This window comes from Ursus maritimus, unplaced genomic scaffold, assembly GCF_017311325.1.
Source record: "Ursus maritimus isolate PB19 unplaced genomic scaffold, ASM1731132v1 scaffold_17, whole genome shotgun sequence".
NCBI classification, from domain to species: domain Eukaryota; kingdom Metazoa; phylum Chordata; class Mammalia; order Carnivora; family Ursidae; genus Ursus; species Ursus maritimus.
In genome coordinates this window covers 56,324,902-56,337,234 of record NW_024424119.1, presented here as the reverse complement: position 1 = coordinate 56,337,234, position 12,333 = coordinate 56,324,902, and the positions used below count along the sequence as shown (strand labels likewise).

At 57.0% G+C, this 12,333-nt stretch overlaps 1 protein-coding gene across 1 annotated transcript in view; it reads right to left on the bottom strand.

Moving 5' to 3' along the window:
* Window positions 1–1,482: 1,482 nt before the first annotated feature.
* Window positions 1,483–12,333, bottom strand: part of BARHL1 (BarH like homeobox 1) — a 16,633-nt gene continuing 5,782 nt past the window's right edge. The window contains exon 3 of the mRNA XM_040631414.1: window positions 1,483–1,777. Within this exon, the coding sequence (XP_040487348.1) occupies window positions 1,483–1,777 (295 nt within the window). The remainder of the gene's footprint in view (window positions 1,778–12,333) is intronic.

Here is a 12,333-nt window from a genome sequence, read left to right as displayed (position 1 = left end):
CCCTGAGAGGGAACGGCCTCAGGAGGTGACCTTGGCCCTTTGAACATGAACTGGAGGCCTGGAGTCTGGCTGAAGCCTTAAACCCCTCCTCCCCTGAGATCCTGGAACCGCAGGCTGGGGCATGGGGCGGACACCGGGATTCGGCTCCCCTCTCGGTCTCATCTCCGTACTCCTGGGGTAAAGGGGGGAAGTGAGAGGATGCCGGATTGTGGGGGTTACCGATGTGGCGTCAGGCTCCCAGCGAAGGCTCGTAGGGTCGTGGCGGCGCGGGCCGGAGCCGCCTCGGCGCCTGTGAGCGTCCGGAGCCCGAGTGCGGCCGGGGCATGGGGCGGAGGGGGCTGGCGGGGGGAGTAGCCTCGGAGCCCATCTGTCGGCCCTGCGCCCGGCGGGCCAGTCACCAGCTGCCGGCGCCCTTGTTGCGGCCAGATGAGCCGGCTCAGCGAGGGCACCGCAGCCCGGCCCGCAGTCGAGCGAGCCCCGGCGCTGACCCCCACTCCAGCCCCCGGGACGCTGGGAGCAGCAAGAAACCAGATGGAGAGGGAAGGGGGGTGGGTGGGGAGAGCAGCGGGCTCCCCTCACTGTAGAGACAGGAAGACTGAGGCCAGGGAGGGGAGGCCCCTGCCCGGGGACCCCAGTGAGTCCAATCAGGGCCCCTGCCCCCGACCACAGTGCCAAGGAAGAGAGGTGGACAAAAATATTTCCTTATTGAGGATGGAAAGAGGCCGAGTCCCAGGAGGGGGAAATGCATTTAAGGAGGGGTGGGAAAGAAGGGCTGAGCCCAGACAGGCGCGTGGTCATTTGTAAGAAGTTTATTTCGACATTTAAAAAAAGAGAGAGAGAACCCGAGGGCCTGGCTGCCCCGGACGGAGGCTGGAGGTGGGGGCTGGGGGTCGGGGTGGTGGGCAAGCCCCGTCGACCCCTTCCTGCCTCGCCTGGGAGGGAAGACGGCACAGGCCACAAACTCACTGATTCACGGACACGGTCACGGGCTCATGGGTCACGAATAAATTACTTCATATACACTTTGCACACCTTATGTACAGCTCTGCGGCGGCCTGGGCGCTCAGAGGAGGGCTCCACACTCCCCTCCGCCTGTCTGGGTACGGGGAGAGGGCTGGGTGTACAGCTGGAGCATAGAGGGGCAGCGGACGAGTGCAGCGTCGGGGTGGCCCCCACCTGCTCCCAAGGAGGTGCGGGGGGGGCGCCTTAGGGAGCCGGCGAAGAGGGGGGCTGTATGTACATCCGGCGGGTGGAAGTGGCTCCCTGATGGAGTGGCCGGGACGGAGCACGCCGAGGGGGGTTAGGGAGACTCAGTCCGGTCCGCGCCTCAGTAGACTTGGCAAGGGCCCTGCGGGGGACACTGGCTGGGACTCCAGAGAGGGCCGGCCAGGGGGCCCCGGGGAAGGGGCGTTGAAACCCCGCGTCCCTCGAGGGGCAGGCGGAAGGGGCCCACGCAGAGCCCCAGGAAGGCGGCCGGGCGCTTCACCGAGGCTGCGCGGCGCGCGGGAGGACGCCGGCTAGCGGGGGCAGCGGCGGGGGCGGCTCGCTGGCGCCCTGGAGTCCGTGGATGAGGATGCGGGGCACCAGCGGTCTCTGCAGGGCCGGCGGGGGCGCGCTGGGGCCGCGGTACAGATACAGTGCGGCGCCGGGATCCAGGTTGGAAACTAGACTCTGCGGGTAGAAATAAGGCGACGGGAACATCCGCTGGAGCGCTGAGTAATTGCCTGCCTCCGCCAGCAGCTCCAACCCGACTGCCGTCTGTCGCTTCCATTTAGTCCTAGGGACCGAAATAAACGCGTACGGCGGGGTCAGGGCTGTGGCGCCCGAAGACCCCTGCCCCTCACGAGTGCTTGGCCCAGAGCGCCTTCAGGGAGGCCAAGAGGGATCGCACGGATCTGCTAATAAATAACAGGGTGCCAGGCACCGTCCTCAGGCGTCACATGCATCGGCTCCTGTAATCTTCCACCGGCCTTCCGTGGCTATTATCCCTATTTTACAGATAAGAAAACTGAGGCATTGGCCAGTTTTGGAGATGGTCTCCAATGAGGCAGAGCCCGGGCTCTAAGCCAGGCTGTCTGACCCCAAAGATGGGGTTCTAACTTCATCACACTCTGCTTTCAGGATCGCAGGGGACACTTGGAGCTGGGTGTTGGGACTCTCCCCCCGCCCCACATATCCGCCCCCTGGGGGGACTTAGAAAGTCTCCGCCGACTCTGGCCTGCGTGCTTCCACAGAAGCTCCGCGGAACCGGGCACCTCGAGGTGTTTGCATCTTCCGGCCTGCGGTTCAGCTGCCGCACGCCCGCCACTGCTTGTGGACCAACCTCTTCCACCCCCCCCCCACCCCACCCCCACCACCCTCCCCGCGGCAGGAGACTTTCTAAGTCCCCCCAGGGGGCAGATATGTGGGGCGGGGGGAGAGTCCCAACACCCAGCTCCAAGTGTCCCCTGCGATCCTGAAAGCAGAGTGTGATGAAGTTAGAACCCCATCTTTGGGGTCAGACAGCCTGGCTTAGAGCCCGGGCTCTGCCTCATTGGAGACCATCTCCAAAACTGGCCAATGCCTCAGTTTTCTTATCTGTAAAATAGGGATAATAGCCACGGAAGGCCGGTGGAAGATTACAGGAGCCGATGCATGTGACGCCTGAGGACGGTGCCTGGCACCCTGTTATTTATTAGCAGATCCGTGCGATCCCTCTTGGCCTCCCTGAAGGCGCTCTGGGCCAAGCACTCGTGAGGGGCAGGGGTCTTCGGGCGCCACAGCCCTGACCCCGCCGTACGCGTTTATTTCGGTCCCTAGGACTAAATGGAAGCGACAGACGGCAGTCGGGTTGGAGCTGCTGGCGGAGGCAGGCAATTACTCAGCGCTCCAGCGGATGTTCCCGTCGCCTTATTTCTACCCGCAGAGTCTAGTTTCCAACCTGGATCCCGGCGCCGCACTGTATCTGTACCGCGGCCCCAGCGCGCCCCCGCCGGCCCTGCAGAGACCGCTGGTGCCCCGCATCCTCATCCCCGGACTCCAGGGCGCCAGCGAGCCGCCCCCGCCGCTGCCCCGCTAGCCGGCGTCCTCCCGCGCGCCGCGCGCTCGGTGAAGCGCCCGGCCGCCTTCCTGGGGCTCTGCGTGGGCCCCTTCCGCCTGCCCCTCGAGGGACGCGGGGTTTCAACGCCTTCCCGGGGCCCCTGGCCGGCCCTCTCTGGAGTCCCAGCCAGTGCTCCCCGCAGGGCCCTTGCCAAGTCTCTGAGGCGCGGACCGGACTGAGTCTTCCTAACCCCCTCGGCGTGCTCCGTCCCGGCCACTCCATCAGGGAGCCACTTCCACCCGCCGGATGTACATACAGCCCCTTCGCCGGCTCCCTAGGCGCCCCCGCACCTCCTTGGGAGCAGGTGGGGGCCACCGACGCTGCACTCGTCCGCTGCCCCTCTATGCTCCAGCTGTACACCCAGCCCTCTCCCCGTACCCAGACAGGCGGAGGGGAGGTGGGAGCTCTCCTCTGAGCGCCCAGGCCGCCGCAGAGCTGTACATAAGGTGTGCAAAGTGTATATGAAGTAATTTATTCGGGACCCATGAGCCCGTGACCGTGTCCGTGAATCAGTGAGTTTGTGGCCTGTGCCGTCTTCCTCCCAGGCGAGGCAGGAAGGGGTCGACGGGCTTGCCCACCACCCCGACCCCAGCCCCCACCTCCAGCCTCCGTCCGGCAGCCAGGCCCTCGGGTCTCTCTTTTTAAATGTCGAAATAAACTCTTACAAATGACCACGCGCCTGTCTGGGCTCAGCCCTTCTTTCCCACCCCTCCTTAAATGCATTTCCCTCCTGGGACTCGGCCTCTTTCCATCCTCAATAAGGAAATATTTTTGTCCACCTCTCTTCCTTGGCACTGTGGTCGGGGGCAGGGGCCCTGATTGGACTCACTGGGGTCCCCGGGCAGGGGCCTCCCCTCCCTGGCCTCAGTCTTCCTGTCTCTACAGTGAGGGGAGCCTGCTGTCCCCCACCCACCCCCTTCCCTCTCCATCTGGTTTCTTGCTGCTCCCAGCGTCCCGGGGCTGGAGTGGGGTCAGCGCCGGGGCTCGCTCGACTGCGGGCCGGGCTGCGGTGCCCTCGCTGAGCCGGCTCATCTGGCCGCAACAAGGGCGCCGGCAGCTGGTGACCGGCCCGCCGGGCGCAGGGCCGACAGATGGGCTCCGAGGCTACTCCCCCCGCCAGCCCCCTCCGCCCCATGCCCCGGCCGCACTCGGGCTCCGGACGCTCACGGGCGCCGAGGCGGCTCCGGCCCGCGCCGCCACGACCCTACGAGCCTTCGCTGGGAGCCTGACGCCACATCGGTAACCCCCACAATCCGGCATCCTCTCACTTCCCCCCTTTACCCCAGGAGTACGGAGATGAGACCGAGAGGGGAGCCGAATCCCGGTGTCCGCCCCATGCCCCAGCCTGCGGTTCCAGGATCTCAGGGGAGGAGGGGTTTAAGGCTCCAGCCAGACTCCAGGCCTCCAGTTCATGTTCAAAGGGCCAAGGTCACCTCCTGAGGCCGTTCCCTCTCAGGGGAGGTGGGCGCAGGTGTTCCCTCCACACACCACCTGCAGCTCAGACTCTCAGGGCAGTAGACAGGCCCAGGGCTGGGAAGTTTTGGGGCCCCGCAAGTCGAGCCCCTCCAGTTTTGGGGCAGGATTGTTGTGGAGAGGGCTGCCTCCTGGGAGGGGTGGAGGGCAATTTTAAAGTACCTCAACGGTCCCTACATTGTTTCCTGCCCCCCGCTTTTCTTTCTTGGGATGGTGAGGGTATTATTCTAATTTTGGAAAATGCACAGCAGCTAATTAAGTCAAGGAGCCTCTCGGCTTTCGAGTTCTTTTGCATGTGAATGGGGGTTGGTAAATCCCCAGCTCTGGCTGTGGTGAGGGGAGACTGTCCCCAACTCAGGGTTAATGAAGTGGGAAAGGAGTCTCTCATAGCCTCCTGCAAACAAAACCCCCACGCAACAAACCCAGCCGAAACCTTACATGGATTGACTTAAGCCCAGGGGATAAGTGCTTTAAATTAATCTCATTGAATAAGAATGAGACCAAACAAAACTTTAAAATCATATTAAAATCTATCAAAGGACAACTTGCACTGGTGTGCTTTTCATTTTGTGAAAGGGAAGGAGGTAGAGCGGAGCAAACTGCTCACATTTACACAGCGGCAGCGTAAACCGCAGACACATTCTCACTGTGTAATTGTCCTTTTTCCTCAGAGGCGAGTTCATATCTTAACACATGAAGAACAAGGCTTCCCTACAAGTTTATAATTACGATATCTTAAATTGTCCTGCACTTCCCATCTGTAATAATAACTTCATAGCCTTTGCGGTGAGGTGGGCTTCTGCTCTCACCCATTTAGAGGTAAATTGGCTCCTCTGTTCCCAACCCTGGGGCTGGGTGTGAACTCTTTTACAATACAAAGAAATAGGGAATGAAAGCCCCCGGAGGGCAGAACAATGGCAGAGGCTCCCGGGAGGCATCCTCTCTGCTCCTCCACCGGCCCACCCCAGTCCCTTACAAACCCAGGTCGCCAGGGGTCGGGGCAGCGAAGTTTAAAGAAGTTGAGATTCCCGTGAGCCTCGTTACAAGGGCTCTGACATTTTTGAGGGCCAAGCTGACTCTAAGGGTGACCGCCCCCACACAGGTAGGCCTTGCTCAGAGCCTCTCATGGTGGGAGCACATTAAAGAGAAGGTGAGACAGTCACGCAGGCCATTTAACAAGACACGTGAAGTGCCCTTTCGCAGGGCCACTTCTCCGGTAGAAAAGCTTTAAATTTCTGTGTCACGAGCGAGGCTTGTCGGGAGTACGCGGCGCTAACCAGCAAGGTCACTAGCAGTTTGGGGCTCTCATTTACTCTCCTCTTCCTGAATCTCACCTCCCTTCACTACAGGAAAGGGAAAAAATAAAAGTCTAAGGAATCCACTGGGCTCTGTCAAAATGTCTCTTGCTGGGACCCGGTTGGCTCTCTGCTGCTCCCAGAGTGGAAGATGCCGGTGCACCAGCGCTGGCTTAAGCCTCCGCCAAGGGCTCTCTGCCCCTCGGTGCGTGGGAACGGCCCTCTGAAGAACTACAGCCACTAAGATGCAAACACGAAGATGTTTTGGATGAAAAACAAGCACTCGACAAGCCCACGAGGGGGAAAAGGTTTAGGCTGCAACACTCCATGAGATGTCCACTCTTGTGACTTTAAATACAGGATCAGGCTTGCGACCCAGAAATAGTAAGTTTGGGAAATCAGAAAAAGAGGCACGATTAAAAGTACACACGAAATTAGAATATGTACAGTGGAATTAGGCTAAAGCTTTGCCTAATTGATGCCTGAAATGTATAATCTGTCAGAGCCATAATAGGAGAAAGAGATTTATTTTAAGGTTATTTAAATTTAGATAATATTAACCTTAAATCTGTTAAACCATGTTTCTTTATTAACTGGGGGTAATATATATTGATTGTGCTTAGAAACAGCCCACACAGCATCTATGGCAGGGGCCCTCACCTCAGTGTTAGCAGAGTAAGCACGAGTCTCCACCTCAGAATTATCGTCCTTACACACTCAGCACGGCTCCCCAGGAATGCGGAACCCGGATCGGACCTCTCTTGGAATGCAGTATGGGGGTGCGGGGAGCAGGGCTTCTCTTTGATCCTCCCCAATCACTGGCATTAATCCTGTTTCTCACACAGCTCGGTTTTGTCTCTAAAGTTTGATGCCTCCTTTTCTCATCCAAATCCTGTGAACCATTACGCTGAAGTGAAAGAAAGGTGGCGGATTTCCCAAGTCGGCTTGACATGTGCTGCACGGCTTCATTATTATCGTTACTGCTGTTGTTGCAAATTTCACCAGCCGTCCCTGTGAACTGCCGTGTGACAGCCGTTCTGGGAGGCCACAGTTTCCCCTCTGAGGAGGATTCGTGCTCACTGGGTCTCCGCTTGGCCCTCTCTCCGAGGCCTCGGGTGTGGGTGTCAGCTGACCGCCCCTGCCGCTACCAGGGAGGGAGAGGTGAGCACGCCTCACTCCGTGAACCCTGCCGCGGCCCACCTCGCAATCTCTCAGGGTCCGCTCCCGGCCACTCAGTGCCTGTGGATCTGGAGGGGTACTGGATGGGCCCTCAGCTCCTGCTGCAGGAACTGGAGGAGGAGGAAGGCGGCAAAGAGAACAGGAAATGGAGCGAACAGAGCACCTACGGGCAGACTCCCTCTGGAGTCTCCCGCATCCCAACTCTGACACTTCTGGGAAATCCTAAGCCCTGCTGGCAGCCAAACCTCCAGGAAACACAGTAGGGGAGGGTGGCTGAGGCCTGGCCACACTACAAAGAACCCCAGACCAGACTGAGGACAAGGTGGACTGCGAGGCAAAACGCGTTGACTCAGCAGACTGGTGCCCTTTGACTCAAAGGCAACAGTAAAAAAATAAACAGAAAAGGCACCAGTACATCCATCAGCAGTGAAAGAAGTTTTCCTTGACACAAAGGGGCAGCCAGCACGTGACTACGATGTGGGGTTTGGAGCAGCAGCCCGCCCGGATCAGGAGCCTGTGACCACCCAAACCTGTCAGTCCTTTTAACGAAGCACTGGTACATCAAGAAAATGATCCGAATGTTTTTTCCTCACTTTTGCAAACTGCATTCCAGTTTTAAAATCCTATTTTACAAAATGCATGTAATCCACGAGCTGACATAGGAGCAGCTCCTGAACTTTGAGACTCCTTCAGAACCCTGTCCCGAGGCGGAAGAGGGCCCCCTTGCTGATGCCGGCACACCAGGCCCGCACCTGAGCTCTGCCTGCAAACTGCAGGCCAAGACGGTTCTGGTGGAAGAAATACAAAGTATAAGCTACCTCACAGAAGGTAAGAATTAACCGGTTGGCTACACAACGCCAACCCCTGCCCCCGCCCGGATGAGGGCTGTGGCTTCCGGTCAGGGATGCCGTCTTCAGGGAAAAGTGGCACCATTACTTCCCACAAGGTCCTGACAAGGACAGGACATCAGCCCAGGCCTCTGAGGCCTCCAGGATCCACCCCTCAAGCCCCCAAACGAAAACTTTTTGGCAAGTCCTGTAGTCCCCCAGTAAGTCTTTTTGGTTTTTCTGCTTCACAGGGAGCGTTTCTTAGTTTTCCACGGCCGAGGCCGCTCCGGTTACAGACAGCACTGCATGGCTGGCTGCCGGGCTCTGCGTGTTGTTTTTGCTTTTTGACCTTGGCGACGCCGGCCTCCATCCCACTTGAGTATTCGACGCAAGATTTCCAGCAAGGCGGTGTTTACTCCGGGTCTTCTTAATGAAGGTCAGCCCTGAAGAACAGTAACAGCAGAGGGAAAAGAAACTTTATTATTTTTTCTTTCCATTTGGAAAGGGGCTGAGAGCAGCTGGTTCCGAGACTGTGGAACTGAATTTTGTATTAACAGAAGTACAGTCCCTTCAATAGTGCTTTTGGATGCACCAGAAGATTAGATATGGTGCTGACAGATTTTCATAACGGTGGCAAAATATCATGGCATTTTTAAAAGTGAGGCTTTGTTCTATGTTGTTTTCATGGAAAAAAAAATAACTGATACAACTCACACTCTGATGGCAAATGGAAATGTATGATACAGCAGTTTGCCAAGGACGGCGGGGCGGGGGGAATAAACCCGCCTTAAAACTCAACCACTTAGCGGTGGGAGCTCGCGGTGGCTCCCCGCTAAGTGAGGCCCATGTAGTTTCAAGCGATCGGCCTCCACCGCGACGGGCCAAAAGAGACAGCTGGGGTCAGTCACATTCACCTCTTCACTGACTGAGGAGACTCTAGTAAGTATTTCTGACCCAAGAACCCCAAACCCAGGGTGTGGTGGGCCAGCGACGTGTCGGCCCAGCGGCTCTCCACGGATCACATGCGTGCGTGTGGCTCGGGGGTCTCCGCCACCCCACTCGGAAAGTAAGTGCCAAAGGCTGAAAATCCATCTCAGACATTGAATACTACTAACCGCTTTTCAAGAGACAGCAGCCTTACCATTTGATCAGATCAGAGGGAGAAATTTGTAGAAGTTCAATTGTGCACAGGAAGAATGATTATGAAAATGGAAGAGTAAATGTTTCCGAGACACAATTTTAACCAAACAATAACAGAGACCCATAGTGTCACGCAGGCCATTCCTCAACCCCCCGATGGCAGGGTCTTAGGGTAATATGAGGTGTCTTGGGGTTTTTACAGAAGGCACATGTCACCCTCTGTGACTTATAGTTACAACATTTTCTTTGTAATAATCAGAGCTCAACTGGACTAAAGCTGTGGTCAAAATAAACATAACGGAACTCCTTAAAACTCAAGAATTAGCGACAGGACTAAGGTTGTGCTAATAAACAGATGATGAAAGGCTGTAGAATCGTGTGACAGCGTCCATCTAGGTTAAGGCAACACGCCTGTTGGTGTGAGGCGCAGGCGGCTAAGTCCGCAGTACAGGCAGAGCCCGGTTTTCTACCATGCACACGGGGAAACATACTCACCCTTTGTGGGAAAAGCGAAGACGCAAGGATAATGAGGAGCCAGTGTTTAAGGGTTAGAGTTTATCACCAGGTGCATGGCTGCGTCCGTGACAGCACTCAGTGAGATGCGGTACAGAGGGCAGTGCTTCCCAGGTCCTGATCTCACATCATGTCGGGCGGACGAGGGAGGGGTGGTTGCACCCTCCTTTTCTACAGACCCGGGACCTGCTCTGGAGGGGCACACGCACCTTGCCAGGACCATCTAGCTCACAGGTGCAGAAGCAGAGAAGCAAACACACATCAGAGGGACTCGCGACGTGCTCCCACCAGGCTGCTGGTCCGGGACGGACATTCAGAAGGCCCAGCAGGATCAAGGGTGACCAATACCACGATTTGACCTGGGGAGTCCTGTGGTCACACAGGGATGCTGTAGGGGAACAATGGGGCTGAATCTGGATGGCCGAGGAGGAAGGAGCAGGTGGGGAGGAAGAGGAGAGGAGGTGAGGCTGATGGAGATGCCTGGCCTGGAACCTTGCTCATGAGCTGAATGACGTGGAACAAGGCTTCTGGCTCCAGCTTCCTCATCTGAACAATGGGGAGGACACTTAGAACTGCAGAACAAGCTCACAGTGTCGAGGGTTAAGACAGACAGACACACAGGCTGCCACCTGCCAAGGCTGCTTGGTTAGAAATGAGGAAGCTGCGGTCAGAGGGGCAGAGCAAGTTCCCCAAGGCACTAGAGGCAAGCCAGGGCACTTCTGGTTACCTCCTCTCCCACAGCGCACCTCATTCTGACTCCATGGACCCTGCGGGGTGGGGTGGGGGTGGGATGGGACACAGTGGCCTGCTGTCCCAGGCGGAGGCCGCATCCGGGGAGGGGGCTCGAGAGGGTGGAAGCCGGGAGCCAGGCCTGCTCGTGAGAGCACTCAACTTGTTCCAAACTGAAGGCTGCCAGTTCTTGGGCTCGTAGTTTATTTTTAGTTGGGTTACATGACAGACGGCCATGAAAAGGTTCTGACAGGAAGAAATGCTGCCTCTTCCCCTTTTGAAGCCAGGTACTCACGTATAATTTTTAAACATAACCACCTGAGTTTCAAAATATGTAAAATTTCAGTCAAAATATCCTCCCCAGCATAGGCTCTCCTGCATCAGAGACTGCTCCTGCCACTGCTAAGGCAAACTAAATAACCAGCACCCGATCGGGCGACGGATGCCCTAACTGCCAACAGGGCAGCGCCACCTCGTGAAGTGGCACACCGGCCGAGGGCTCCGGCACCATGCCCCGCCACCAGAGGCGCACACAGGCAGCCAGATGCACATGCACACTCTGTCCCTCGAAGACACGGACAGCTGGGTGCTCGGGGCAGCAGAGGGCCCCGTCTGCTGGGTACGGTGTGCCACCGAGTGGGCATGTTTCTGAAGGAGCTTCGAGTCCACACTGTAGGCCGAGGACACTGCTGAAAGGCGTCTTGGCGGTGGTCCCGCTTAAGCCTGGAGCTTGTGATCGCAAAACATCCTAGCTATTTATGATCTCATTCTAGTCAATGTACTTTCCACCTGGGACCCAAACCCAAACTCCGAGGCTCTTGGTGTCCTGAGAGCAAGCAGGGTTTGATCTTTCAGACCCAGACCCTTCCTCAGGACATGGACCTCGGGGTCACCCTGGAGCCTCCCTGCTGTCGGAGCAGCAGGACCCATCCTCCCCTTGGCCAGCTTGCTGTCTGCTGTCTTTGTTCTGAGGCCCAGGGCTGAGAAGGCAAAGTACAGATGGGAAGGTGGAATGTTCTCAACTCCAGAGCCTGCGCCGGGCCACGTGGGCTCTCGCTTCCTTCTCCTGCCAAGTTGCAGTTCTCCCAGGGCCTCGCCAACTTTCTTGCCCTCCTTGCCCTCCAAACACTCAAACCCCTCTCGAAGGACTCCCGGTCCACCCGCATAATCCTGCAGTTACCAAGCAACAGATCAGTTTATCTAACCACAGGGAGCTCCCTTGTAGTGAAGGATGAGCGAGCCTCGGTCACCCAGGCTGGATTACCCGGCAGGACGGGCAGATGCCACTTTCACTGCCAAAAGGTGAAATCACAGCCTAATTAGGAAATCAATATGCCCATTAGGGTGACCGCTGCAGAAGAGGGGCCTCAGGACCTCCTCACAGCTTTATCCACAGACTCACAGAGGGCCAGCCCAGGTGGGAAGCCGCTCCAGCTCGGCCTGTGTTAGTGGTGTCCTTCCCGACAGTGTTTCACTCTATCTTCTTCGATTACGCTTTCAAGTGCCAAAGCAATGTTTTCTTTTTCCGCTTCAGGATCAGGCTTACGAAAAGTCCTCCGCATCTTTGCACTGAAAAACGCTCAAGCATATTTTTTAGTCTGCTACTGCCTTAATTCCATCCGATTTTCTTCCGGTTTCGATTCCTCCCCAACAGCTATCCAGTTATCCAAGACAGTCACTGGACAATAAACCTGCCCCCAGGACTCGGAATGCACCCGCACCCCTCCTGACGCGTTCAGAACACTTCCTGCAGGTGACGCTTGAAGAGATGGTGACGATGATGGTGGCCAACATGACGAGGTCTACCAAATATATTACAACAACATGTCACTTACACAGGTGGTGAAGGGATTTAAAGTAAAACACGCAAATCAAGCCTTTGAACTGGCCGTGTGACTTTAATAATAATTCTACTACCCCCACTCACGTGGCACTTAGGGTACGCCAGGTACGGTTTTGGCATTCGACCGGCATTTCCTCATTTATTTCACCACCAACCCATGACACAGGTACTGTTAGCACCCCAGGGTCAGACCGGTGACGAGGAGCTGGGGAGTTCAGCCCGAAATTGACCCTGTGCCTTGCACACTTAATTACT